Below are 25,912 nucleotides of genomic sequence, written 5' to 3'. Positions count from 1 at the left end.
ACAGAATGTAATTAGAATGCACTTTAGAATTCTCAAGTAAAAGAACTACTTACCTAGCTGTGCTCCTATCTGGAACCTGTACCCCCTCTCTCCATGTATTTGCTTTCACGTACAAGGTAAGGCTGATTTTACTTTCCAAAGTTTTGCAGTATTTGCTTTCAAAAGCATTTTCTGCATTTTAGTATCTTTTAATTTTAGATTAGCTTTTAAACCTCAAATCCTCTTAAAACAAGAAATGCTAGTTTTTGTTCGTAGTTCCTTTTATGAGGCTTTTGCCAAATTCAGGAATTTAGAGATAAACTGTTTTAGGTTTATGTACCACTTTGGCAGGGGGAACAAGTTTATAAGTATCAAGTATTACATATTCATATTTGTGAACATAAATAAGCTTAATCAAATGTCAGAACTGGGCTACAAAATGACACTTTTGGATCAGGATTTTTCTCTTTCCTGGTAATCATTTTTTTTAAAAAGGGCTTTCAGGTATCCTTTGGTCGGAACTGGTGAAAAAGTCAGAATTGGCTGATTCAGTGAACCTCACAGTTAAAATAGTGGAGCTTGGTAGAAACACGGCTATTCATCAACTCAAGAACTTCAAGTTCTAAGATCCTGTGGGGTTCTTTAGCCTCTTTTGATCTCTCATAATAACTTGAATATAATAACTTAAAAGGACTTCTTAAACTTCTTGTCACTGTTTTTTTTTTTAAACCAATGCCAGATACTCATTTAATTGGCTCTCCCTGCCCAGACAGCAGTCCAATTAGTGTCCTGTGCCAATCCAGAAGTTTTGAAATGTCACCCCTTCTACTGTTCATCTGTATGTGGCAGCACCTCCTTGTGCTTTTCCCACTGTCCATGACTGCTTCCCCTGCCTCTTGTTCTGAAGTAACAATAGCCACTGGGAATTAGTGCCACACTATCCAGGGTCTTGTACTATCACAATGATCGTTCTTCCCATTACTCTAAATGATCAAAGGTAGATCACAGTCTGTTTGTCAAGACTTCTCGTATATTGATTAACCAACTTGCCTAGAGTTTATTCTCTTCATGGCTTTAATAAACATACTTAATTTAAAATAGGACAGGATACAAAATGCTAGTAAAAATTAACCAATCTCTATTAAAATATTCTATATACAGTTTTCTGGTAGAGTTGTCTTTAAAGACTTCCAAATATCCTTCATTTAGATGGTTTAATTCTCGATTTATTTTTAAAGTTTCCAGATTAAAATAATTTATCCTAAGATTAAGCTGACATAATAAGATTAGACCAATTTGATAAGTTAGTAAGAGGTTTAAATGACCTAAATTCATTTGGATGAATGTTGTTCTGAGTGGACCATCAAACAGAGGGTCAAACAACAAAAATCATTTTTTAAAAATGAATGTTTATTTCTGTGAGAGCATGCACACACATGTGGATATGGGGGAGCGAAAGGGGGAGAGAGAATCCCAAGCAGGCTCCATGCTCAGCCCAGAGCCTGATGTGGAGTTTGAATTCACAAACTGTGAGATGAGGACCTGAGCCGAAGCTTAACCAATTGAGCCACTCAGGTGCCCCAAGAAAAATCATTTTTAATAGTGCATAAAAATTCTGTCTTTTGAAATATTCCTTATAGAAGGTATCAATAAAAATGTGTTCACAGATGAAAGCAATTTAGAGAAATAAAAAAATTGCAAATATAAAGCAACATTACCCACAATAAATTATAAGTTTCAAGCAGTGTAGCCATTTTAATAATCTGGATAAAAAAGGGAGGGCTTCTACGAAAAGAACATAAAAAATACACTGAGAAATGTATCATTTTTTAGACATGAAAGAACAAATCAGAATTTCAAATTCTCATTGATTTTTGAAACTTTATTTATATTTTGGTCTTAAAAACAATCATTTCTAAATTGGCTTTTCTGTAAGAAGGTAAAGCACAAAAATTTGCTAAATATCATCAGATCCACACAAATCCTCATGAAGGTTTTCTGTGTAGTCTTCATTAATGCAAATCGTTGTGAATGCTTCCCTCTTACTGTAGATCTTGAATCTGTTTTACAATAATGAAGCCATAAAGTTTTAACGCAACACATTCATTATAAACTATAACATTTCTATTCAAAGGAAAGCTGGGTATTACAAAAATATGAGAGAATCTGAGAATCAGGCAATCTGTTGAGGCTCAGTCTATCTTATTTGCTTTGTAGTTTTTTGTTATTACTTTCAAAGAGCACACAGTACATGGATGAGGCACAGCAATCCTCTCCCTTATTAACCTCCCTGATTTAAAAATCTGTCCTTTGTAAAACTGGACCAATTATTACAAACCATCATTTGCCTAATTGACCACAGGTCTATTACAAAGCATTTTGTTAGTGGTCCCAACAACTATAGGAGGATGGAACTTTATTAAAAATGAGTTTTGTTAAGCGTGCCAAATCCCTGGGTAACGTGAGCTGTGCTGCCACTTCAACTGTTAATTAGATGTTTAATGCCTCACGGAAAAAGACAGAGAAGGAAGCAAAACTACAATATTCTCTAGGTACTATAATATTTCATTTGATAAAGTCACAAAAGGATAGGACAAAATTGAAGCAAGATTTATATGCGTTCCAACTTTTCACTCAGGAATTCCTCTACACTGTCTGTGTTCCACTTGAGGATGCTTAGTTCTTCAGCAATGTTCCCATTGTCGTCCAAAAGCTTTAATACAGGGTCTGAACCACGAACATACTACAAAAAAGAAGGACAATAATGATTCATTATTATCTGCTTGGAAGAGGCTTCTCAGCCTCAACCCAAACCCAAACCAATTCAATCCAGCTTAACTCAATAAAAATAAGGCTTACAGGACATCACAACAGGTCTTCCGGGATTTCAAAAAAAAAAAAAAAAAAAAAGAGAAAATCACATTTACCTCTAAAAAGAAAAACACCTGTTGGTAGCAAGATCATTTGAGATTTAAGATTAAATGTAACATATTTATTGCATACACTTAAACTCTAGATGAGCTTAAAACTTAGAGGAGGAGGCAGACAAGTTCCAAATGAGAATGACTGGAAGTAGGCTGTGCACACAAATTATCAGAATTCTGTATTGGATTTTAAATTTTCTTTAAGAAATCCAATGATTTTGTTGTTGTTATAATTAGTTGACTAATATTTTGACAGAATGGAGAAATTCTAACTCTGGCTAAATGTGATCAACACCATCAACAAACATATCCCAATTCATTTCAAAATCAATCTTCATTGCTAAATTAAGTAGAACTACATAACTAAAGATGTAGCAGTGATGATGAAAGCAGCTCTTAGACCTTTCAGCAATTTATGCTTTAGTTTTTCTAGATTGTGAACTCTAGAGCTGGAGACAAGCTCTGATGTGATTACCAGCATTTGGTATATTCTCAACCCATTTGTGGAGTTCAGAAATATAGGCCCTCTAGGTTAATGAATCAATAACAATACTATGTAATCATTTTTGATTAATTATCTACAAAGTAAAAGATTTGACTATTCAAAACCTCATTTTAGTCTACAAGAGATAAACATGTAGAATGTAGTTGTAAAAATCCTCAACCAGGTATTGTCAAATCTAACAATGTATAAAGGAATTATATGCCATGGTCAATTTAGATTTATTCCAGGTATACAAGCCTGGCACAACATTTGAGAATCAATGGATGTAATATATCGTCCCCAATAGGCTAAATAGGAAAAATACGTCAGTAGATGCAGAAAAAGACATCCAGTTGCATGCTTCAACCTGGATGCTAAGTGAATTAAGTCAGCCATGAAAGGACAAATACTGCATGATTCAACTCCTATAAGGTATCTAAAGTAGTGAAAATCACATAAACAAAGCAGAAGGGTGGTTGGCCAAGGGCTGGGAGGAGGAGAGGGGGAATTAGTGTTTTATGGGTATAGAGTTTGTTTTGCCAGATGAAAAAAGTCTACAGATTTGTTGCACAAGGTGAATATACTTAATACTACTGAACTGTATTTTTATAGTTAAGATGATAAACTTAATGTATCACAAAATTTTAAAAAGTAGGCTAAAGATCAACAGATATACCAAAGAAGATAAATAGATGGCAAATAAGCTTATGAAAAGATGCTCAATTAGGGAACTGCAAATTAAAACTATGAGATAATACTATGTACTTATTAGAATGGCTAAAATGCAAGGCACTGACTATACTTGATGCTGGTGAGGATGTGGAGTCACAGAAACTCTCATCCTAACTAGTGGAATGCAACATGATACACCCAATTTAGAAGACAGTTTGGGGATTTCTTATAAAGCTAAACAGGCTTACTATGTGACCCAGCAACTGTGCTTCTAGGTAATTATCTAAACAAGTTGAAAAGTTATGTCAATACAAAAATGTGTATGGTGGCTTTATTTGTAATTGCCAAAAATTGGAAGTGACCCAAATGTTCTTCCATTGCTGAATATAAAAACAAATGATGGTACAACAGAATATTAATAATATTTATTGTTAAAAAGAAATGAGCTATCCAGCTACAAGAAGATATGGGATCCAATCTGAAAAGGCTACATACTGTATGATTCCAACCATATGACATTCTGGAAAATGAAAAAACTACAGAGGTGGTAAGATCAGTGGTCACCAAGGGTGACCAAGGGTTTGGGGTGGGGCAGGGAGGAGGTATGAATAGGTACAGCACAGGAGATTTTTAGGGCAATGAAACTATTCTGTAGGCTACTGTAATGGTACATACATGATATTATATATATTTGGCAAAACTCCTAGAACTACACAATATAAAAAAATAAACCCTAATACAAACTACAGAATTTATGAATACTGTATCAATATTGGTTCATCAATTATACCACATCAATGTAAGATGTTAATAAGGGAAGTGGGGATGAAGTAAGGTGAGAGTAGGGAGGGAGTATATATAGGAGCAGTGTACTTTTGGATCAGTTTTTCTGCAAACCTAAAATTGCTCTAAGGTATTAAAAAAAAGTATTCAAATATTTTAATTCAGAAAACAATACTGAAGGAAAAAAAAAAGGATTCCATTAAAATCCTCTTACCTTGATTTGTAGTCCTCTGAATAGTTTGGGTTTATCACTCCTGACGAAAGCTTAAGAAAAAAGAAAAAGATTCAAATTGTTCACTTCCAAACTGAAGCTAGCTACAAAGATTAATACGAAAAGTATAAATAAGCTCAATAAAACATTAGATCTTCTACAAAAAAAAAAAAAACTAAGGAAATTAAAATACATAAATAAGTGGAAAGGCATCATATTATTCAATGGGAAGAATAAATATTTTAAGATGTTGTTTCAAACTAATCAAAATCCCAAATTCCAATGGGATTCTAAGGGCTTGACAAAATGGCAGTAAAGTTCTGTGAGAAGAGTAAATGTGTAAGAAGTCAGGGTAGTTTAGAAAAAGTGAAATATGGGAGAATTTGTTCCATTGTTAACATACTATGTGATACCGATACTAGAATAGTAAAACAGATTATGAAATCTGGAGAAATTCAAATATCTGCATAAGTTGTTTAATATGGTAACACTATCAAATCAGAGAGGGAAGGAGAGAAAGATTGTGTGTGTGTGCGAATTATTCAAAACACTGGAGGGGTGCCTCCCACCCTTGATTTTGGCTCAGGTCATAATCTCATGGTTCATGAGATTGAGCCCTGTCTTGGGCTCTGTGCTGACAGCACAGAGCCTGCTTGGGATTCTCTCTCTGCCCCTCCCCTGCTTGTGTGCCTGTGATCTCTCTCTGGGAAACAAACAAACAAACAAACAAAAACAAAACACTGGAGAAAACTGTCAAACTATTTGGGGAAAAAAATGGATACAGGCACCTGTTTTTCTATCTTATATCTAATGTAAGATATATAATCTATTATGTATTATTCTATTATCATATATATCTCAATCCACATGGATTAACACTTTCAGTTCATTCAACAAATATTTATTGCATATCTAACTGTATGCCAGACAACAGAGATAAAGCTATACAAAACATGATTCCTGCTCTTATGGAGTTTACAGTCTGGTGAGGAAGAAAGATGCTAAATAGGTAATCACACTAATAATTTCAACTGTGAGAAGCATTACAAGTTTAGAATACTGCCATAGTATTTAAAATAGATGACTTGAATGTGGAATATAAAATTCCTTTCCTAATCATGACCATAAAGGAAATACTTTATTGATATGCCTCTATAAAAATGAAAACTTCAGGATAGCTAACACCACTAGAAACAAAATTAAAACACTAATATACCTAGGAAAATAATGCCCACCATGTAATGTAGGGAAGAGTTCTTATTAAGTTAAGAAATGCATACTAGATGGAGAAATGGGCTAGGGACAGGAGCATGTAATGTACAAATATACAGATGGTCGTAAACATTTGAAATAAATGTTCAACCTCACTAAAAATCAAATGTCAAAACAATGAAGTGCCTCATTCAGAGTGACAAAAGTTAAACACCTTTAGGGTTAGAGAGGGGGTGGAGAGAAGGATTTTTCTGGGGGTTGTGGGAGAAATATAAATGGACACATATTTCCAGACAGGTACTTAACAAAATGAACCTGAAGTCCTAAAATGTACATATTCTTTAAATCTGAAAGTCCCCTTCTAGGTATTGATTCTGAGGAAATAATTGTACAGTAATGCAAAGATCTATAATATATAAGGTCCTGCTAACCAAATCTAGAAACTTGGGGGAAAAAAATATAAACTTGTAACAAAAACTACAGGTTAATAAGTATGTTAATAACATGGACTACATTATAGAATGCATCCAATCATTAAAAATTAATCTGTTTAGTGACATAGAAGCAAACTCATATTTGTAAATAAAGGCCAGAAGCACTATACAAAATCTTAAATTAACCCAGCATATATAAAATACCTGGTATAATACACAGAACCATTTAAAACAAATGTTAACTATTATTTTAATAGGGGGTTATATCTGGAGTACAGGGCTTGGGGAAGTTTCAAATGAATGCTTTTCCTTTTTAGGGTCTATATTTTATCAATTTTTTAGTAATGATCACGTTAAATTGTTCAAGTGAGATGTTTCACTTAGATACTTGAGAGTTCTTAGATTTTATGGTGACATACATGCTTTTGAGAACTTACTTTTTAAACTTACAATTAACTAGCAATAACAAGCACTATACACATTTCATTACGAAGGTCTTTTATTGTCCTAAACGCAAGTATATAAAACGAAGAGCGGTAAATAGTTTTTCTTTTTAAGGTTAAGAACTTGTCGGAAAAGACCCATATCTGTATTTTCCCTACAAAATTTAGTTCAAAATAAAATTGGTCATTAGTCTGCTTATTAGGATTTCTTCTCTATCAACTTCATCCTTGTCCAAATACTCTGCAGATTCCTGAATCCCCAAAAATGATCTCATGATATCCTGTTGCATTTTATACCATCCCTTTGGCAAAGGCTATATGCACACCTGTGCAAAACACTGCTTAACTTGAAGTGTGTTCTCTACTGCCTAAGAAATCTCTCTGGGGAAAAAGACTACTCTTTTTTTGTTCTAAAGTTGTTGTTGTTGTTGTTTTTTTAAAGTTCATTTATTCATTTTGAGAGAGAGTGTGAGCAGGGGAGGGGCAGAGAGAGAGAATCCCAAGCAGAGTCCCTGCAGTCTGCATGGGGCTCGATCCCACAAACCATGAGATCACGACCTGACCTGAAATCAAGCTGGACACGAAATCAAGGTGCCTGGGGAAAAGGACTATTCTTATATATATTTTTTGTATCCATTTAATAGAGCCTAGTGCATTTAATAGTGTTCATTCATTTATTCAATAGATTTTTAATAGGCTGAAATAAATGAACAAATTTAAATTTAATGTCACTAATGACTATTTTCACTAGTTCTTTGCTCTTTGCTAAGCACAGATCTATAAAGCCTCCTAATTTTGAATGAGGGGAATATCTGTTAAATACTCGGTAGTAGCAACTCACATTTTACAAGCTGGGAAGTAATCTTTTAACAGATAAACTTGACTACTTTTATGTACATACGGCACTAGGATGGGCTATATGACAGTATAAGTAGGCTCCATGCTCTGAGTAGAGCCCCACAGGGTGCTCAATCCTACAGTCCTGGGACCAGGACCTGAGCCAAAAATCCAGAGTTGGATGCTCTACCTACTGAGCCACTCAGGCACCCCCAGAAAATGTTCCTATGCCAACTTATTTGTCAGTTATAAAGGCAGTTTTAGGAATAATCCTTTAAAGTGATCAAATATACAGAAGTGATTAGACAACACATGAAATTTTAGCTTTTCACTCTGGATTCTTATCAGCATGTCATTTATGCAGCAACCCTGTAAAAATAAGAGCTTAGCTGTGCTATACATTATTTCTTGGGAAACTTGCAGAACTCCTGTAATTCAGACTCTTGAGAGTTAAATATAAACAAAAATTAAAAAAAAAAATCTATCCTCGTTTCAAAAAGAAGATAAAATTGAGGATGATGGGATAATAGGAAGGACAGTCTCGAAGTTAAAGAAACATGTTTGAATTAATGTAGTTTCAAAGTAAGTAAAAATATAAGTGAAAAAAGACAATATACTTGACTACCTGTAATGATAGGCTTTTGATCACATCACAAGTAGTCATACAATGTACTGGTTTTAAGATTTGAGTATAAGGGCGTATAGCAAGTATGGTTAAAACTTGTGGCTATCACATGAAATTATAGGGAATGACAATTTGATGTTTTCCTGTTAGTAAAAACACCTATTTGAATCAGAATGTATTCTAAGTAAAAATGTTGCATCATATGCAGAAACAACAATACAACAACAGCAACAACAACAAACAGTAGAACTGAATTCTCAACTTTGCTCAAGACAGCTTCTGGGTACCTAAAAGAGTATATCTAAAATAAAGAAAAGATACTATTGTATACAAACCATCTGGAGTGTAGAATTAGGAGTCATGTGGGTCCTCCCAACAAGACAATGTTTTTTTAATTTGTTTTATTTTTTTAAATTTACATCCAAATTAGTTAGCATATAGTGCAACAATGATTTCAGGAGTAGATTCCTTAGTGCCACTTACCCATTTAGTCCATCCCTCCTCCCACAACCCTCCCAGTAACCCTCTGTTTGTTCTCCATATTTAAGAGTCTTTTACATTTTGTTCCCCTTCCTGTTTTTATATTATTTTTGTTTCCCTTCCCTTATCCTCATCTGTTTTGTCTCTTAAAGTCCTCATATGAGTGAAGTCATAAGATTTTTGTCTTTCTCTGACTAATTTCACTTAGCATAATAACCTCCAGTTCCATCCACGTAGTTGCAAACAGCAAAATTTCATTCTTTTTGATTGCCGGGTAATACTCCATTGTGTGTATGTATCTATGTATGTATGTATGTATGTATGTATGTATGTATGTATGTGTGTGTGTGTATATACATATATATGGACATTTGGGCTCTTTCCATACTTTGGCTATTGTTGATAGTGCTGCTAGAAACATGGGGGTGCATGTGTCCCTTCGAAACAGCACACCTGTATCCCTTGGATAAATGCCTAGTAGTGCAATTGCTGGGTCATAGGGTAGTTTTATTTTTAGTTTTTTGAGGAACCTCCATACTGTTTTCCAGAATGGCTGCACCAGCTTGCATTTCCACCAACAAAACAATTTAAAAGCACTTAAAAATATCCAGAGAAGAGCAACTTAAATAATTGAAAGAACTTGAGGAGACTGGAGGTACAATAATGAAGACAAACTAAATATATGACTTCTTAGTCCAGAATGATAAAGTCAGAAAAAGAATGTTTGAAGACTATAAATTCATCAGGAATATATCAGCCAATGTACACACAAGCTTTTCACTTGAAGTCCACCTGTCAAAAGTGGGGCACCCTTAAATTAGGTAAGTTTCATAAATCCATTCATCCACTCAATAAATATTTGAATTCTTCTTAATACGAGGAACAGTATTAGATAGATTCTGGGCATATTAATGACCAAAAACATTAAAACTCTGTGCTTTAAGGAGTTCCTAGTTTGGTAGAGGCAGAAGACCAACAAAGCAAATAAATACATTATAAAATTAAATAATGGAAACTGTGGAAGATAAAGGAGTGAAAAATTTTGTCTAAAGGCCGCACAAAAACAATGTTTGAATGAAGAGCAGTTTGCCAGAAGAACTGAGAAGGGGCCTAAGTCAGGAGAAACATGCAGTGTGTGCAAAGACTTAAGAGGTCAGAGTTCAGAGAACTGCAAAGAACTAGAGACATGAACTAGAAAAGAGAAAGCACGTTGTGATGGGTCTTCTACATGATGTTATGGATTTGACATTTATTCTGTATGTGATGGGTAAACTATAAAGGCTTTTAAGCAAGAGGGCCACAGAAACCAAATATGTCTAATGGGAAAGGTCTTTTTGGTAGTTGTGTAGAAGATGCAACAGAAGAAAGAAAAGGGAACAGTGATACCTAGACCAGATAACAAGTAACTAATCCTTCTGGAGAAAGATGCCAAAGGCTTGATTAAATTCCTAGAGAAGGCCAAGGGAGTGAGATTTGAAAGTTCTTGAGGAGGAGAAGAGACAATTTGGTGATTAACTGCATATAACGTGTAAAAGAAGTGAAAGAAAGGTTAATCATGATTATTTTATGCTTTTGCTTGGTGATACTGACATCTGTAGAAAGAGGACAGAAGATAGTATACTTTCAGAAGAGGATTAATTCAGTTTTTGGACATGCTGGGTTTAAGGCCTTTTTACCAAAAATGTGGGCTGCAGGGGCACCTGGGTGGCTCAGCTGGTTAAGCATCTGACTTCAGCTGTGCTGACAGCTCAGAGCCTGGAGCCTGTTCCGGATTCGGTCTCCCTTTCTCTCTGCCCCTGCCTTGCTCACACTCTGTCTCTGTATCTCTCAAAAATAAATAAACATTAAAAATTTTTTTCTTAAAAAATGTGGCCTGCAGCCTGTAGGATATTAGCAAGAAGAATCTCAGGATCCACCCCAAATATACATTCTACATTTAACAAGATCTGATGATTCATATGTAAATAGGCTTAAGGTACCCATGAGATCATACAAACAAAATTGTTCATTTGCAGTCAGAAATGTGATTTCTGAGGCACCTGGGTGGCTCAATTGGTCACACATTGAACTTCGGCTCAGGTCATGACTCGTGGGTTTGAGCTCCCCCCCACCTTGGGCTCTGTGTTAACAGCTCAGAGCCTGCAGGCTGCTTCCAATTCTGTGCCTCTCTCTCTCTCTGCCCCTTCCCGCTTGTGCTGTTTCTCTCAAAAATAAACATTTAAAAATTTTTTTAAAAATGTGATTTGTAACAGCAGAAAGGTGTGACCTAAAAATACAGATTAGGAGTCATTAGGTAAATACTGTAATTGGAACTGAGGGAGTGGGACATTCAAGGGAGTAAGAAAATAAAATATAAAGTTAGACCTTGACTGCAACTAGTATTTGAAAGGTGGGTGGTAGATGAGATGCCAGGAAAGGAGAATGGAAAGGCTGTTAGATGTAGGAGAAACTAGGAGGTAAGAAATTCAAACAAATGAAAGGAAAAGTTTCAAATGCTGGAGTTAAGACAATACCTACCATTTAATATCCTCAGTACTGAACTAGTGCTTGACACACAGTAAGCACTCAGTTAAGTACTCACAGAATTAGTGAATGGTTTACTCTGTATTTGTTGGTGCCACACATACTAAGTAATTTATGTGTGATACTTAATCCTCAAAACAATCTTATTATATAGGTATTATAATTTTATACCATCTATTACCCATTTTAGAAATGAGAAAAACTGATGAAGCTAATACTAAAGAATGATACTGCTAGCAAAACTCCAACGTAGCACCATAATCCTAGCCATCACTACCAATCAATCACAGTTAGTATGAGAAGTGAAAGCCTATGTCCTATCTCAGTTCTGTATTACTTTAAATTTTTTTCTGCCTCCAAAGGTATATCCTTTTTCTAAAAAATTAATTAATTTTGAGAGCGAGAGAGAGAAGCAGAGATGATCCCAAGCAGGCTCCACACTGCCACCATGGAGCACACAGGGCTCAAACTCATGAACCACGAGATCATGACCTGAGCTGAAATCAACAGTTGGGACGCTCAACTGACTGAGCACCAGGTGCCCCTAAAGGTATCTGATTCTAATATGGAACTGGCAAACTATGGTCTGAGGGCCAAAGTCTAGCCTGTTGCTTTAATAAATACAGTTTTACTGGAACAAAGCCACACTTACTCATTTAAATACTGTAGTATGGCTGTTTCCATACTACAAAAGAGTTCAATACTTGTAGCAGAGAACTTGTTGCTGGTAAGCTGAAAATTTTTATTTAACTTTTCACAACAAGTCTGCCGAGACCTGCAAAATTTGGGAAAATTGATTTTTTTTTTTGAGACACAGATACGTTTAACATTGCAAGACTCATGCTTGAGAAGGAATTATTATTAGTTATGCTACCACAAGTGATAAATCATTAGGTCGACAGGGCCACTCCAAAGTGACTCCTATGCTGGGGAAGGGGAGAGATAACCCCTCACACCAGCATGCCTGTAGTTCATGAAGCTGAGCCTCTTAGTGGTTGAACAGGCAGGAAGCCCTGTTCTTCAGTGTGCTTGTAGCTGTGGCAGAGAGGCTAACTGCACACAAGTAGGATGACTGCTGGCCCCACCCACCAATGAGGCCACATCAGCTATAGAGGGACCTCTAATAGCACAGGGAACAAATCTTGTTCCGGTGCGCCCACAGTGGGCAAAGTGGGTGACTGTGATCAGCTGAATGGAAGGCAATCACAGCTCAACCATAATAAGGAGGGCACATGCAGCCCACAGAGGAGACACCCATGGAGCACCTGATTCTGGTGAAAAGAATGGACTGCACCATAGGGCACTGCAATACCACTTCTACACAAGGTTACTGCTTTCCAAGACCAAAAGCTATAGCTGACATACCTAATATACACAAATACAGAGTAAGACAAAATGAGGAGACCGAGGCATATGTCCTAAATGAAAGAACAGAACAAAAATCACAGTGAAAGAGCTAAATGAAACAAATAAACAATATGTCTGATGAAGCTTTAAAGTAATGGTCATAAAGATACTACTTGAGAAGAGTAGACGAAGACAGTGAGAACTTCAACAAAGAGAAAATATAAAAACCAGTCAGAATCGAAGAAGTCAATAACTAAAATGAAAAATATACTAGAAGGAATCAACAGATAACAGAATGAAGAAGAATGGATCAGTAATCAGGAAGACAAGGTAATGGAAAGCAACAAAACTGAACATCAAAAGAAGAAATGAGAACTGGTTAAAGGAAATTTTCATTGTCATCCACTGTAACACATTCATATTATAGGGATGCCAGAAAAAGAAAAGAAAAACAAGGGGTCAGAAAACTTCTTAAAAAAAATTATAGTTGAAAACTTCCCTAACCTGGGAAAGGAAAGAAACAGCCAGATCCAGGAAGCATGCAGAGCCCCTAACAAGGTAAATCTAAGGAGGTCTGCACCAAGACCTATAATAATTAAAGTATCAAAGACTAAAGATAAAGAGAGAATCTTAGAAGCAGCAAGTTATGATCAGGGAAATCCCATTTTTCACAAGAAAATTTGAGGCCCGAAGGAAGTGGCATGATATACTCAACGTACTGAAAGGGAACAACCTTCAATCAAGAATAGGCAGTAAGGTTATCATTTAGAAACAGAAATAATTTCCCAGACAAAAGTTAAAGGAGTTCACCAGTTAACTAGTCTCACAAAAAATGATAGAGATTTCCTTAAGCAGAAAGAAAAGGCCACAATGAGAAGAAAACTAGGAAAGGAAAAATTCTCAAAGGTAAAAGCAAACATATAGTAAAGGTAGTAGATTAAATACTTTAAAGCCAGTATGGAGATTAAAACACAGAAGTAGTAAAATCAATTACATCTACAAAAATTAGTCAAGGGAAGGGTGTCTGGGTGGCTCAGTCAGATAACATCCAACTTTGGTTCAGGTCATGATCTTGTGGTTCGTGAGTTGGAGCGTCACATCTACATCCACATCAGGTTCTCTGCTATCAAGACAAAGCCTTCTTTGGACCCTCTGTCCTTCTCCCTCCCCAACTCGTGCTCTCTCTCTTACTCTCAAAAATAAATAAACATTAAAAAAAATTAGTCAAGGGATACACAAAAAGATGTAAAATATGAAATCATACACACGAAATGTGGAAAGGGAGGTTAAAAACAGTGCTTTTAGTGCTTTTGAATGCTTTTGAGCACATGTTCAAATATAAGTGGTCATCAACTTTACACAGAATGCTATACACAGAGAATGTTATATATGAACCCAATGGTACCTAAAAATAAATCTGTGATATACATACAAAATCAAAAGGAATCCAAGCATAACACTAAAGCCATTAAACCAAAAAGCGACAGAGAACAGAGAACTACAAAACGCAAAGCAATTAACAAAGAAAATACATACCTATGAATAATTAATTTAAATGTAAATGGATTAAATGCTCCAATCAAAAGACACAGGGTGACTGAATGGGGGGGCGGGGGGGGGGGGGGGGGGGGGAAGACCGATCTATATGTGGTTTACAAGAGACTCTTCAGACCTAAGGACATACAGAGTGAAAGTGAAGGTAAGAGTAAAGATACTCTATGCAAATGCAAGGGGAAAAAAAAGTCGGGGTAGCAATACTTTTGTCAAAGACTGCAGCAAGAGACAAAGGGAATTACATAATGATAAAATAATCACTTCAACAAGAGAATTTAAGAATTACAAATATCTCTGCACCCAAAATAGGAGCACCTAAATACATAAAACAAATATTAACAGGCATAAAGTAAGAAATTGGTAATAATATGATAGGTGACTTAAACACCCCACTTATATCAATTCATAAAACATTTGGACATAAAATCAACAAGGAAAAAGTGGCTTTGAATGACACATTAGACCAGATAGACCTAACAAATATACACAGAATATTCTACCTCAAAACTGCAGAATATACATTCAAGTGCACATGTTACATTCTCCTGGCGGATCATCTTAGGCCACAAACAGGTTTAAATAATTTTAGAAGTCTGAAATCATATCCTGAATCTTTTCTGACAATAAAAGTATGAAACTAGAAATGAACTACAAGAAAAAAAAAACTTGAAAAAGCAAAATACATGGAGGTTAAAAAACATGCTATTAAACAACCAATGGGTCAACTAAAAAAAAAAAAAAAAAAAAAAATCCAGGAAATAAAAAATACACGGAGACAAATAAAAATGGAAATGCAATGGTCCAAAATCTTTGGGATTGAGCAAAAGCCGTACTCAGTGGGAAATTTAGAGATCTAGGCCTATCTCAAGAAACAAGAAAAATCTCTAAAAACCTAACATTACACCTAAAGGAACTAGAGAAAGAGGAACACACAAAGCCCAAAGTCAGTGAAGGGGAATAAAGGTTAGAGTAGAAATACATGAGATAGAAACACGAAAACAATAGGAAAAAAAAAAAAAAAAAAAAAAACAACCAAAAACCCAAAACACCAATGAAACCAAAAGCTGGTACTCTGAAAAGATAAATAAAATTAACAAACCTTTAGCCAGACTCATCAAGAAAGAGAGGACTTAAGTAAAATTTATAAATAAAGGACAAAAAACAACTGACACCACAGAAATACAAAGAATTGTAAGAGAATATTATGAAAAATAACTAACTTCCCAGCAACACACAATGTTCCAAAATAGAATTAGGGAGAAAAGAGAGTATGTATTTTAACGGACCAATCATGTGTGATGAGACTGAATAATTTAAAAACACCCAATGAACAACAAAAAAGTCCAGAACCAGACGGACTCACAAGTGAATTCTATCAAACATGTAAGGAAGATTTAATACCTATTCTCAAACGTTGCCAAAAAATAGAGGAGGAAGGAAAGCTTCCAAATGCCGTATATTCTGAGGCCAGCACTGCCCTCACATGAAACAAGGAAACTACAGGCTCATATTCCTGATGAACACAGATGCAAATATCCCCACCAAAATATTAGTAAACCACATGCAACAATACATTAAAAGGATCACTCATTATGATCAAATGGGATTTGTTCCAAGGATGCAAGAGCAGCTCAATTTTCACAAATCAATGTGATATATCACATTAATAAGAAGGATACAAACCTTGTGATCATCTCAATAGATGCAGAAAAGGCATTTGACAAAATTCCACATCCATTCATGATACAAACTCAAAACAAAGTGGGTTTTAGAGGGAAAATACTTCAACATAATATAGGCCATATATGAAAAAGTCACAGCTAACATCACACTCAATGGTGAAACACTGAAAGCTTTTACTCTAAGATCAAGACAAGGATGTCCACACTCACAACTTTTTTTTTTTTTTTTTTAACGTTTATTTATGAGACAGAGACAGAGCATGAACAGGGGAGGGGCAGAGAGAGAGGAAGACACAGAATCTGAAGCAGGCTCCAGGCTCTGAGCTCTCAGCACAGAGCCCGACGTGGGGCTCGAACTCATAGACCGTGAGATCATGACCTGAGCCGAAGTCAGACACTTAACCGACAAAGCCACCCAGGCGCCCCCACACTCACAACTTTTACTCAACATAGAACTGGAAGTCATAGCTGTAGCAATCAGACCAAAAAATGGACAACCAAATTCATAAAGAAGTAAAACTGTCACTATCTGCAGATGACAGGATACCTTATTTAATAAAAATTTTCTTTTGAAAGAGAGAGAGAATGCATGAATGGGGGAAGGGTAGAAGAAGAGGGAAAGAGAGAGAGAATCATAAGCAGACTCCATGCTCAGGGCAGCGCCTAACCCGGGGCTTGATCTCATGACCTGAGCCAAAATCAAGAGGTGGATGCTGAGCCATGCAGGTGTCCTGACATGATACTTTATATAGAAAACACTAAAGACTGGGGCGCCTGGGTGGATCAGGTGGTTAAGCGTCTGACTTCGGCTCAGGTCATGATCTCCTGGTTTGTGAGTTGGAGCCCCACGTTGAGCTCTGTGCTGACAGCTCTGAGCCTGGAGCCTACTTCTGATTCTGTCTCCCTCTCTCTGCCCCTCCCCCACTCAGGCACGCGCGCTCTCTCAAAAATAAACAAACATTAAAAACAAAACAAAACAAAAAACACTAAAGACTACCCAAAACAATTTGAACAGATAAATTCAGCAAACTTTCAGGATACAAAATTAATACACAGAAAGAGAAATTAAGAAAACAATCCCATTTAAATTGAACCAAAAATAATAAAATACCTAGGAATAATTTAACCACTGAAGTGAAACACCTATATTGTATTCTGAAAACTATAGGACACTGATGAAAGAAACTGAACATGACAAAAACACATGGAAAGATATTTTGTGCTCTAGAAACTTGGAAGAACTACTATTGTTAAAAATGTCCATACTACCCAAAACAATCTATAGATTCAATGGGATCCCTATTAAATACCAATAGCATTTTTCACAGAAATAGAACAAATAATCCTAAAATTTTCAGAACCGTAACAGACCTTTAATAGCCAAAGCAATCTTCAGAAGGAAAAACAAAACTAGAGGTAACACTATCCCAGATTTCAAGATAAAGCTGTTAGTAATCAAAACAGTATGGTACTGGCACAAAAACAGACACATAGATCATGGAACAGGACAGAGAACCCAGAAATAAACCCATGCTTACACAGTGAATTAATCTATAACAAAGGAGGCAAAACATACAATGGGAAAAGTATCTTCAATAAATGGTACTGGGAAAACTAGACACATATATGCAAAAGAATTAATAAACTGGACCAGTTTCTTACACCATTCATAGGGAAAAACTCAAAATGGACTAAGGACCTAAATGTGAGACCCAAAATCATTAAACTCCTAAAAGAAAACGCTGACTATAATCTCTCAGATATTGGCCTTAGCAACATATTTATGGAAATGTCTCCTCAGGTGAAGGAAAGAAAAATAAATTGTTAGGACTACACTAAAACAAAAAGTCTTTGCACAGCATAGAAAACTATCTATAAAACAAAAGGGCAACCTAGTGAACAGGAGATCTGCAAATGACATACATGAGAAGTGGTTACTATCCAAATTATATAAAGCAATTACACTACTCAACACCAAAAATCAAACAATCCGATTAAAAAACGGGCAGAGGACCTAAACAGGCATTTTGCCAAAGAAGACATACGCAGGGCAAACACATATAAAAGATGCTGAATATCACTAATCACGAGGGAAATGCAAAATCAAATCCATAATGACATCACCTCACACCAGAGTGCCTAATATGAAAATGGTAAGAAATAACTGTTGGCTATGATGTGAAGAAAAGGGAACTTTCCACTCATGCACTGCTGATGGGAAAACAGTATGGAGGTTCCTCAAAAAATTAAACAGAAACACCATACGATCCAGTTATTCCACTACAGGGTATTTACTCAAAGAAACAAAACACTATTTTGAAAAGATATATATGCACTCTCTTTGTTTACTGCAACGTTACTTATCATAGCCTAGATGCGGAAGCTACCCAAGTGTCCACTGATAAACGAATGGATAAAGTAAATATGGTACAGGAAGAGTTCTGGTCCAAGATGGCGACTCCGGAAGATCGTGAACTCACCTTCACCATGGCCATGGACACAACAAAAAGAACTGAGGGCTGAAAAGAACAGCTTCTGCAGAACACAAGATAGAGACCACATAGAGAATGGCAGGAGAAGAGACACTAAGGAACTGCAGTGGGGAGGGATAGTACTGAGGGTTAAGTAGATTCATCTGCCCTGTGGATAGCCTGCTGCACTGGCCCCTAGCCCACGGTAGCCCCGGATCCCTTGAGGCACAGAAAAAGAGCCAAGGTTTAAAACAGCAACTAGAACTTCAAGGAACTAGCTCCAGAACCTTGCCAAACAGTGAGGAAGCTGCTGGAACTCTGTCTGGGTCAAAATAGGGGGTGAGCGCCATGGTTTACATTCCCTTTCCACTGTGACAGTGCAAACAAGACCAGGGCTCCCATCCCACACCAGCCACAGAAACCCTGGGGTATAGACAAAAAATGGGTTTAAAGGTTTACCAGAATTTCAAGATCCAGCACTAGAACACTGCCAAATGGTAGGATTGCTGCTGGTACTCTCTCCAGGCTGGAGGGGCTGGGCAGTACCATGGTTTATGTTCTCCTTCAACTTGGATAGCTTGGATGGAAAGAGGGTCCAGGTACCCTAACCAGCCTGCTGCTTCAGTGAGCCCCAGAGCCCACATCAGCCCCAACCACCCCACCAAGCAGCTCTAGCACAGTGCACTCTGGGACACCCCTAGCTGATGTTCACTATAGATCTAGCAGTTGTGCCAAGGTGATGCAGCACTCTGGGCTCACAACCTCTTTGGCTTCAAATGGCTTCCTAGAGCACCCCCAGCACACAGTGCACTGGGGACGCCTGGCTCTCACCTGCTTCAGCTCTTGGAACCCCCCGCGCATGTTGGCCCAGATCCAGTCCTCTGCCAGGACACTCCCTGCACTGAACATTCTGGGACACTCTGGCTTACACCCGCTTCAGCTTCAGCTGTCTTACCAGGATACTTTCTACCTGGAGAGCCCTGGGATAGCAACAACCAACACCCACTGTGGTTTCAGATCTCCTTCCAGGGCACCCTCTACACAGAGAGCTCCAGGACCACCTTGACCAAGCCCACTTCACCTACAGATGTCTTACCAAAATGCCATGTACACAGAATACCATGGGACCCCCAGGCACATGCCCCACCTTGAATCAAGCTGCTTTGCCAGGGCACCCTCTGGAGGGCCCCAGGACACCTCAGCATGCATTTGATCAGCTTCACAGTCTACACAGGGGATGACAATACACAAGACCGTTCTTGCAAGTTAAGAAGTAGCTGTTCTGCCTAATCCACAGAAACAAGCACAGAAAGTAAAGCAAAGTGGAGAGACAGAAGAATATGCTCCCAATGAAAGAATAAGACAGAACATCAGGGAAAGACTAAATGAAACACAGACAAGCCTTGTGGCTGACAGAGTTTAATCATAAAGATGCTTACTGGATTGCAGAGAAGAATGGAAGAACTGAGAACTTCAAAAAGGAGAAAATGTAAGAACCAATTAGAGTTGAAGAATACAATAACTGAAATGAAAAATACATTAGGAGGCATCAACAGTAGGTTGGCAGATGCAGAAGAATGGTTTAATGATCTGGAAGACCTTAACTGCTACAGAAAGCAACTGAGCTGAATAGCAAAATGAAAATAATTTTATTTTTTTAAATTATTATTTTTTAATGTTTTATTTTTAAGAGAGAGAGAGAGGGAGGGAGGGGGGGAGAGAGGGAGAGGCAGAGATAGAAGAAGACACAGAATCTGAAGCAGACTCCAGGGTCTGAGCTGTCAGCACAGAGCCTGATGCAGGGCTCGAACTGACAGACCATGAGATCATGACCTGAGCTGAAGTGGGATGCTTAACTGACTGAGCCACTCAGGTGCCCCAAAAAAGAATTTTAAAAGTGCATAGAGCGGTGCCTGGCTGGCTCAGTCTGAAAAGAGTATGACTCTTGATCTTGGGGTTGTGAGTTCAGGCCTCATGTTGGGTGTAGAGAGTACTTAAATAAATAAAACTTAAGGGGCACTTGGGTGGCTCAGTCGGTAAAGCATCCGACTTCGGCTCAGGTCATGCTCTCCCGGTTCATGGGTTTGAGACCTGGTTTGCGCTCTGTGCTGACAGCTCGGAGCCTGGAGCCTGCTTAGGATTCTGTGTGTGTCTCTCTCTCTCTGCCCCTCCCTTGCTCACACTCTGTCTCTCTCTCAAAAATAAATAAACATTAAAAAATTTTTTTTAAAAAATGAAAAATAATAAAAAAATAAATAAAACTAAAAAAATGATGATATTAAGGGATCTCTTTGATAACAGGAACTGTTTGCAGCAAACATTTGCATTACAAGGGTCCTAGAAGGAGAGAGAAAAAGAGCAGAAAACTTAAGAAATAATAGTTGAAAACTTCCATAACATAGGGAAGGAAACAGACATTCAGGTTCAGGAAGCACAGAGAGTTCAAAACAAGATGAACCTAAGGAGATCCACACCAGGACACAGAATAATAAAAATGTCAAAGGTTTAAGATAAGGGAAAAACATTAAAGCAGCAAGAAAGTGAAAAATTACATACAAGGGAAACTCCATAAAGCTATCAGCTGAATTTTCAGCAGAAACACTACAGGCCAGAAAGCAGTGGCATGATATAATCAAAGTCCAGAGAGGGAAAACAAGAAAACCACCCCACCCACAACCTACCACCAAGAATATTCGATATGGTAAAATTATCATTCAGAATTGAAGCAAAGACCAAGAACTTCCCAAGCAAAATTAAAGGAGTTTATCAGTACTACATCAGACTTACAAGAAATGTTAAAGGGACTTAAGTGGAAAAGGCCTTAATTAAAAAGTAAAAACAAAAACACAATAAAGAAATGAATACAGACTGCTATAAACTTAGGATATTATATATGAACCTCATTGTAACTACAAACCCCAAACCCAAAACAGATACACAAAAAATAAAGAGAAAGAAAGCCAAGCAAAACACTATAGATAATAATTCATCAGAGAGCAAGGTAAGAAAGAGAAGAACTATAAAAACCAAAAGCACAATAAAATGACAAGTACATAGCTACCTATAACTACTTTAAATGTAAATGGACTAAATGCTCCAATCTAAAGACCTAGGGTGGCAAAATGGATAGAAACAAAACAAAACAAAAACCAAGACCCATCAATATGCCACTGACAAGACCTCACTTCACATCTAAACACACATACAGACTGAATGTGAAGGGATGGAAAAAGATATTCCATGCAAATCAAGTGAGAAAAAAAAGCCTGGGTAGCAACATTTTTATCAGACAAAATAGACTATCAAACAAAGACTCTAACAAGAAACAAAGACGGATATTACATAATGATAAAAGAATCAATCCAATAAGAGGAACTAACAATTATAAATATCTATGCACCCAGCAATGGAGCACCTAAATACATAAAGCAAATATTAGGAGAGACTGACAATAATAAAGCAAATAAAAGGAGAGACTGACAGTAATACAGTAAGAGTAGGAGACTTTAACACCCCAATTACATAAATGGATAGATCATCCAGGCAGAAAATCAATAAGGAAAAAGCATCTTTGAAGGACATACTAGACTGGATGAGTTTAACATATCTACAGAACATTCCATTCACAAACAGAATACACATTCGAGTGCACATGAAACATTCTCCAGGATATATCACATTAGGCCACAAAAGAAGTCTCCATTTATTTAAGATTGAAAACATATCACACATCTTTTCCAATCACAAGGAAGCTAGAAATAAATCATACACCAAAAAACTAAAAACACACAAACACATGGAGGCTAAATGACATGCTTCTAAATAACCAATGGATCAATGAAGAAAGCAAAGAGGAAATAAAAAAAAAAATACATAAAGACAAATGAAAAGGAAAACATAATGGTTCAAAATCTGTGGGCTGCAGCAAAAGCAATTCTAAGAGGGAAATTTTTATTTATTATTATTTTTTTTCTGAGAGAGAGAGGGTGCAAGTAAGTGAGGGACACAAAGAGAATCCCAGGACGGGCAAAGAGACAGAGAACAGGGGAGTTGGGGGAGAGAAGGAGAGAGAGACAAAGTGGGGTTTGAGCTCACGAACTATGAGATCATCACTTGAGCACAAGTCAGATGCTTAATGACTGAGCCACCCAGGAGCCCACCAAGAGGAAACTTTATAGCAATATAGGCTGCTGTGTAAACAAGACAATAAAAGCCTCAAACAGTCTAACCTTACACCTAAAGTACAAAAAGAAAAACAAAAGGTTAGAAGAAAAAAAAAATCAAGATAAGAGCAGGAATAAATAGAGATAAAAACACAACAGAAAAGATCAACGAAACCAAGAGTTGGATCTCTGGAAAGAAACAAAATTTACAAACCTTTAGCCATACTCATCAAGAAAAAAAGAGAGAGGACTCAAAATAAAATCAGAAATGAGAGAATAACTAACACACAGAAAAACAAAAGATTTTAAGAAAATACTATGAAAAATTAATATGCCAACAAGTTGGACAACCTAGAAGAAATGGATAGTGTCCTAGGAACATACAATCTTCTAAAATTCAATCAGGAAATAAAACAGAAAACCTGAACAGACCAATTAACTTGTAAGGGAACTGAAATGGTAATCAAAAAAACTTCCAACAAACAAGACTCAAGGACCAGATGGCTCCATAGGTGAATTCTGCCAAACATTTCAAGATTTAATAACTATCCTCAAAAAAGAGAGGAAGAAGGAAAGCTTCCAAATACTTTCCACTAGGACAGTGTTACCCTGATACCAAAACAAAGACACTACAAAAAAGTAAATTACAGGCTAATATCCCTGATTAACACAGATGCAAAAGTATTCAACACATTATTATTCAATCATTCGACAATACATTAAAAGGATCGTTCACCACAGTCAAGTGAAATTTATTCTAGGGGATGCAAGGAGGGTTCAATATTCACAAATCAGTCACTTTGGTATACCACATTAATGACAGAAACGATAAAAACCAAATGATCATCTCAACAAAGACAGAAAAGTCATTCTTTGACAAAGTACAACATTGCTCAGGATAAAAATGCTCAACAAAGTGGGTTTAGAGGGATCATACCTCAACATAATAAAGGCCATTATATAAAAACCTAAAGCTAACATCGTACACAATGGTGAAAGTTTTTCCTCCAAGATCCAAAACAAGAAAAGGATGCCTACTTCCTGTCTTGCCACTTTTCTTCCACCTAGTACTGGAGGTCCTAGCTGTAGCAATCAGACAAGAAAAAGAAATAAAAGGCATAAAAATTGTTACAAAAGAAGTAAGGGAGACCTGGGTGGTTCAATTGGTTGAGCAACCAACTCTTGATTTCGGCTTAGGTCATAATCTCATGGTTCATGGGATTGAGCCCCACATTCGGGCTCTATGACGACAGCATGAAGACTGTATGGGATTCTCTCTCTTTCCTTCCTCAGTTAATGTGTTCTCTCTCTCACAAAACGAATAAACTTTAAAAAAAAAACAAAACTGTCACTATTTGCAGATGAAATACTACATAAAAACCTAAAAATACCACCAAAAAACTATTAGAACTGATCAATGATTCCAGTAAAGTTTCAGGATATAAAATTAATAATGCAGAAATTGGTTATATTTCTACATATTAACAATGAAGTAGCAGGAAGGGAAATAAAATAATTCCATTTACAATTGCGCCAAAAACAATAAAATACTTAGGAATAAACTTAATCTAGGACATGAAAGAGCTGCACTCTGAAAAGTATAAGACATTTACAATAGAAACTGAAGATGATAAGGGCGCCTGGGTGGCTCAGTCGGTTGAGCATCCAACTTCGGCTCAGGTCATGATCTCACTGCTCATGAGTTCGAGCCCTGCATCGGGCTCTGTGCTGACAGCTCAGAGCCTGGAGTCTGCCTCAGATTCTGTGTGTGTGTGTGTGTGTGTGTGTGTGTGTGTGTGTTTCTCTCTCTGCCCCTCTCCCACTTGCTGTCTCTCTCTCAAAAATAAATAAAAACATTAAAAAAAAAAAAAGAAATTGATGATGCTATAAAAAAAATGGAAAGATACTATGCAAATGGTCTGGAAGAATTGATGTTGTGAAATGTCCATACTAACCAAAACAACCTAAAGATGTGACACAACCCCTATTAAAATACCAACAGCATTTTCACCAAACTAGAACAAATCACCCTAAAATTTGTATGGAACTACAAAATACCCTGAAGAGCCAAAACAATCTTGAGACTGAAGAACAAAGCTAGCTGTATCAAAACCTTAGACTTCAAATTATCCTACAAAGCCATACTAATCAAGAGTATGGTGCTGGCACCAATATAGACACATAGATCAACAGAATAGAGTACAAAGTCTGAAAGAAAAAAAAAAAACAACCCACGAGTATGGTCAATTAATCTAAAACAAAGGAGACAAAATATACAATAGGGAAAAGACAGTCTCTTCTACAAATGGTACTGGGAAAACTAGACAGCTACATGTAGAAGAATAAAACTAGGCCATTTTCTTCTACTATTTACAAAAATAACTAAAAATGATTCAAGACCTAAATGGGATACCTGAAATCATCAAAGTCCTAGAAGAACACATAGGCAGCATCTGTTTAGCACTGGCCTTAGCAACATTTTTCTTGGTTTCTTCTCGACAAGGGAAACAAGAGCAAGAACAAACTAATGGAACTATACAAAAATAACAAGCTTATGCAAAGAAAACCATCAGCAAAATGAGAAGGTAACCTACTGAATGGGAAAAGGTGTTTGCAAATGATCTGATAATATCTTAAATATATAAAGAACTTCTACAGAACTCAACACCAAATAAACAATCCAATTAAAAACTGGATAGAGGGCCTAAAAAGATTTCTTTACAGGGGCACCTGGGTGGCTCAGTCGGTTGTGTCCGACTTTGGCTCAGGTCATGATCTTGCAGTCAGTGAGTTTGAGTCCCGCATCGGGCTCTGTGCTGACAGCTCAAAGAGAGCCTGGAGCCTGCTTCAGATTCTGTGTCTCCCTCTCTGTCTACTCTTCCCCCAACTCACGCTCTGTCTCTGTCTCTCAAAGATGAATAAATGTTAAAAAAAAAAAAAAATTAAAAAGATTTCTTTACAAAAAAGACAGATGACAAAGAGACCTATGAAATGATGCTGAACATCACTAATCAAGGAACTACAAATCAAAATCAGAATGAGAGATAACCTTATACCTGTCAGGATGGTTAGAATCAAAAGGAAATAA

The 25,912-nt window shown here is 36.8% G+C and overlaps 1 protein-coding gene across 2 annotated transcripts in view; it reads right to left on the bottom strand.

The window, feature by feature from the left end:
- Positions 1-1,846: 1,846 nt before the first annotated feature.
- The window catches only part of SELENOF (selenoprotein F), a 58,086-nt gene continuing 34,020 nt past the window's right edge, over positions 1,847-25,912 (bottom strand). Inside the window, exons 4-5 of one of the 2 annotated variants that reach the window (XM_019414059.2) lie at positions 5,057-5,106; positions 1,847-2,722 (exon numbers count right to left, since the gene is read on the bottom strand). In XM_019414059.2, the coding sequence (XP_019269604.1) occupies positions 2,591-2,722; positions 5,057-5,106 (182 nt within the window). In that variant the 3' untranslated portion in view covers positions 1,847-2,590. The remainder of the gene's footprint in view (positions 2,723-5,056; positions 5,107-25,912) is intronic. The other variant, XM_019414061.2, reaches the window with a different exon arrangement.

The sequence above is a fragment of the Panthera pardus genome, unplaced genomic scaffold, assembly GCF_024362965.1.
Source record: "Panthera pardus isolate Hobbes unplaced genomic scaffold, ASM2436296v1 HiC_scaffold_11, whole genome shotgun sequence".
In the NCBI taxonomy this organism is placed as follows: Eukaryota; Metazoa; Chordata; class Mammalia; order Carnivora; family Felidae; genus Panthera; species Panthera pardus.
This window is presented reverse-complemented; position numbering and strand designations above follow the sequence as displayed.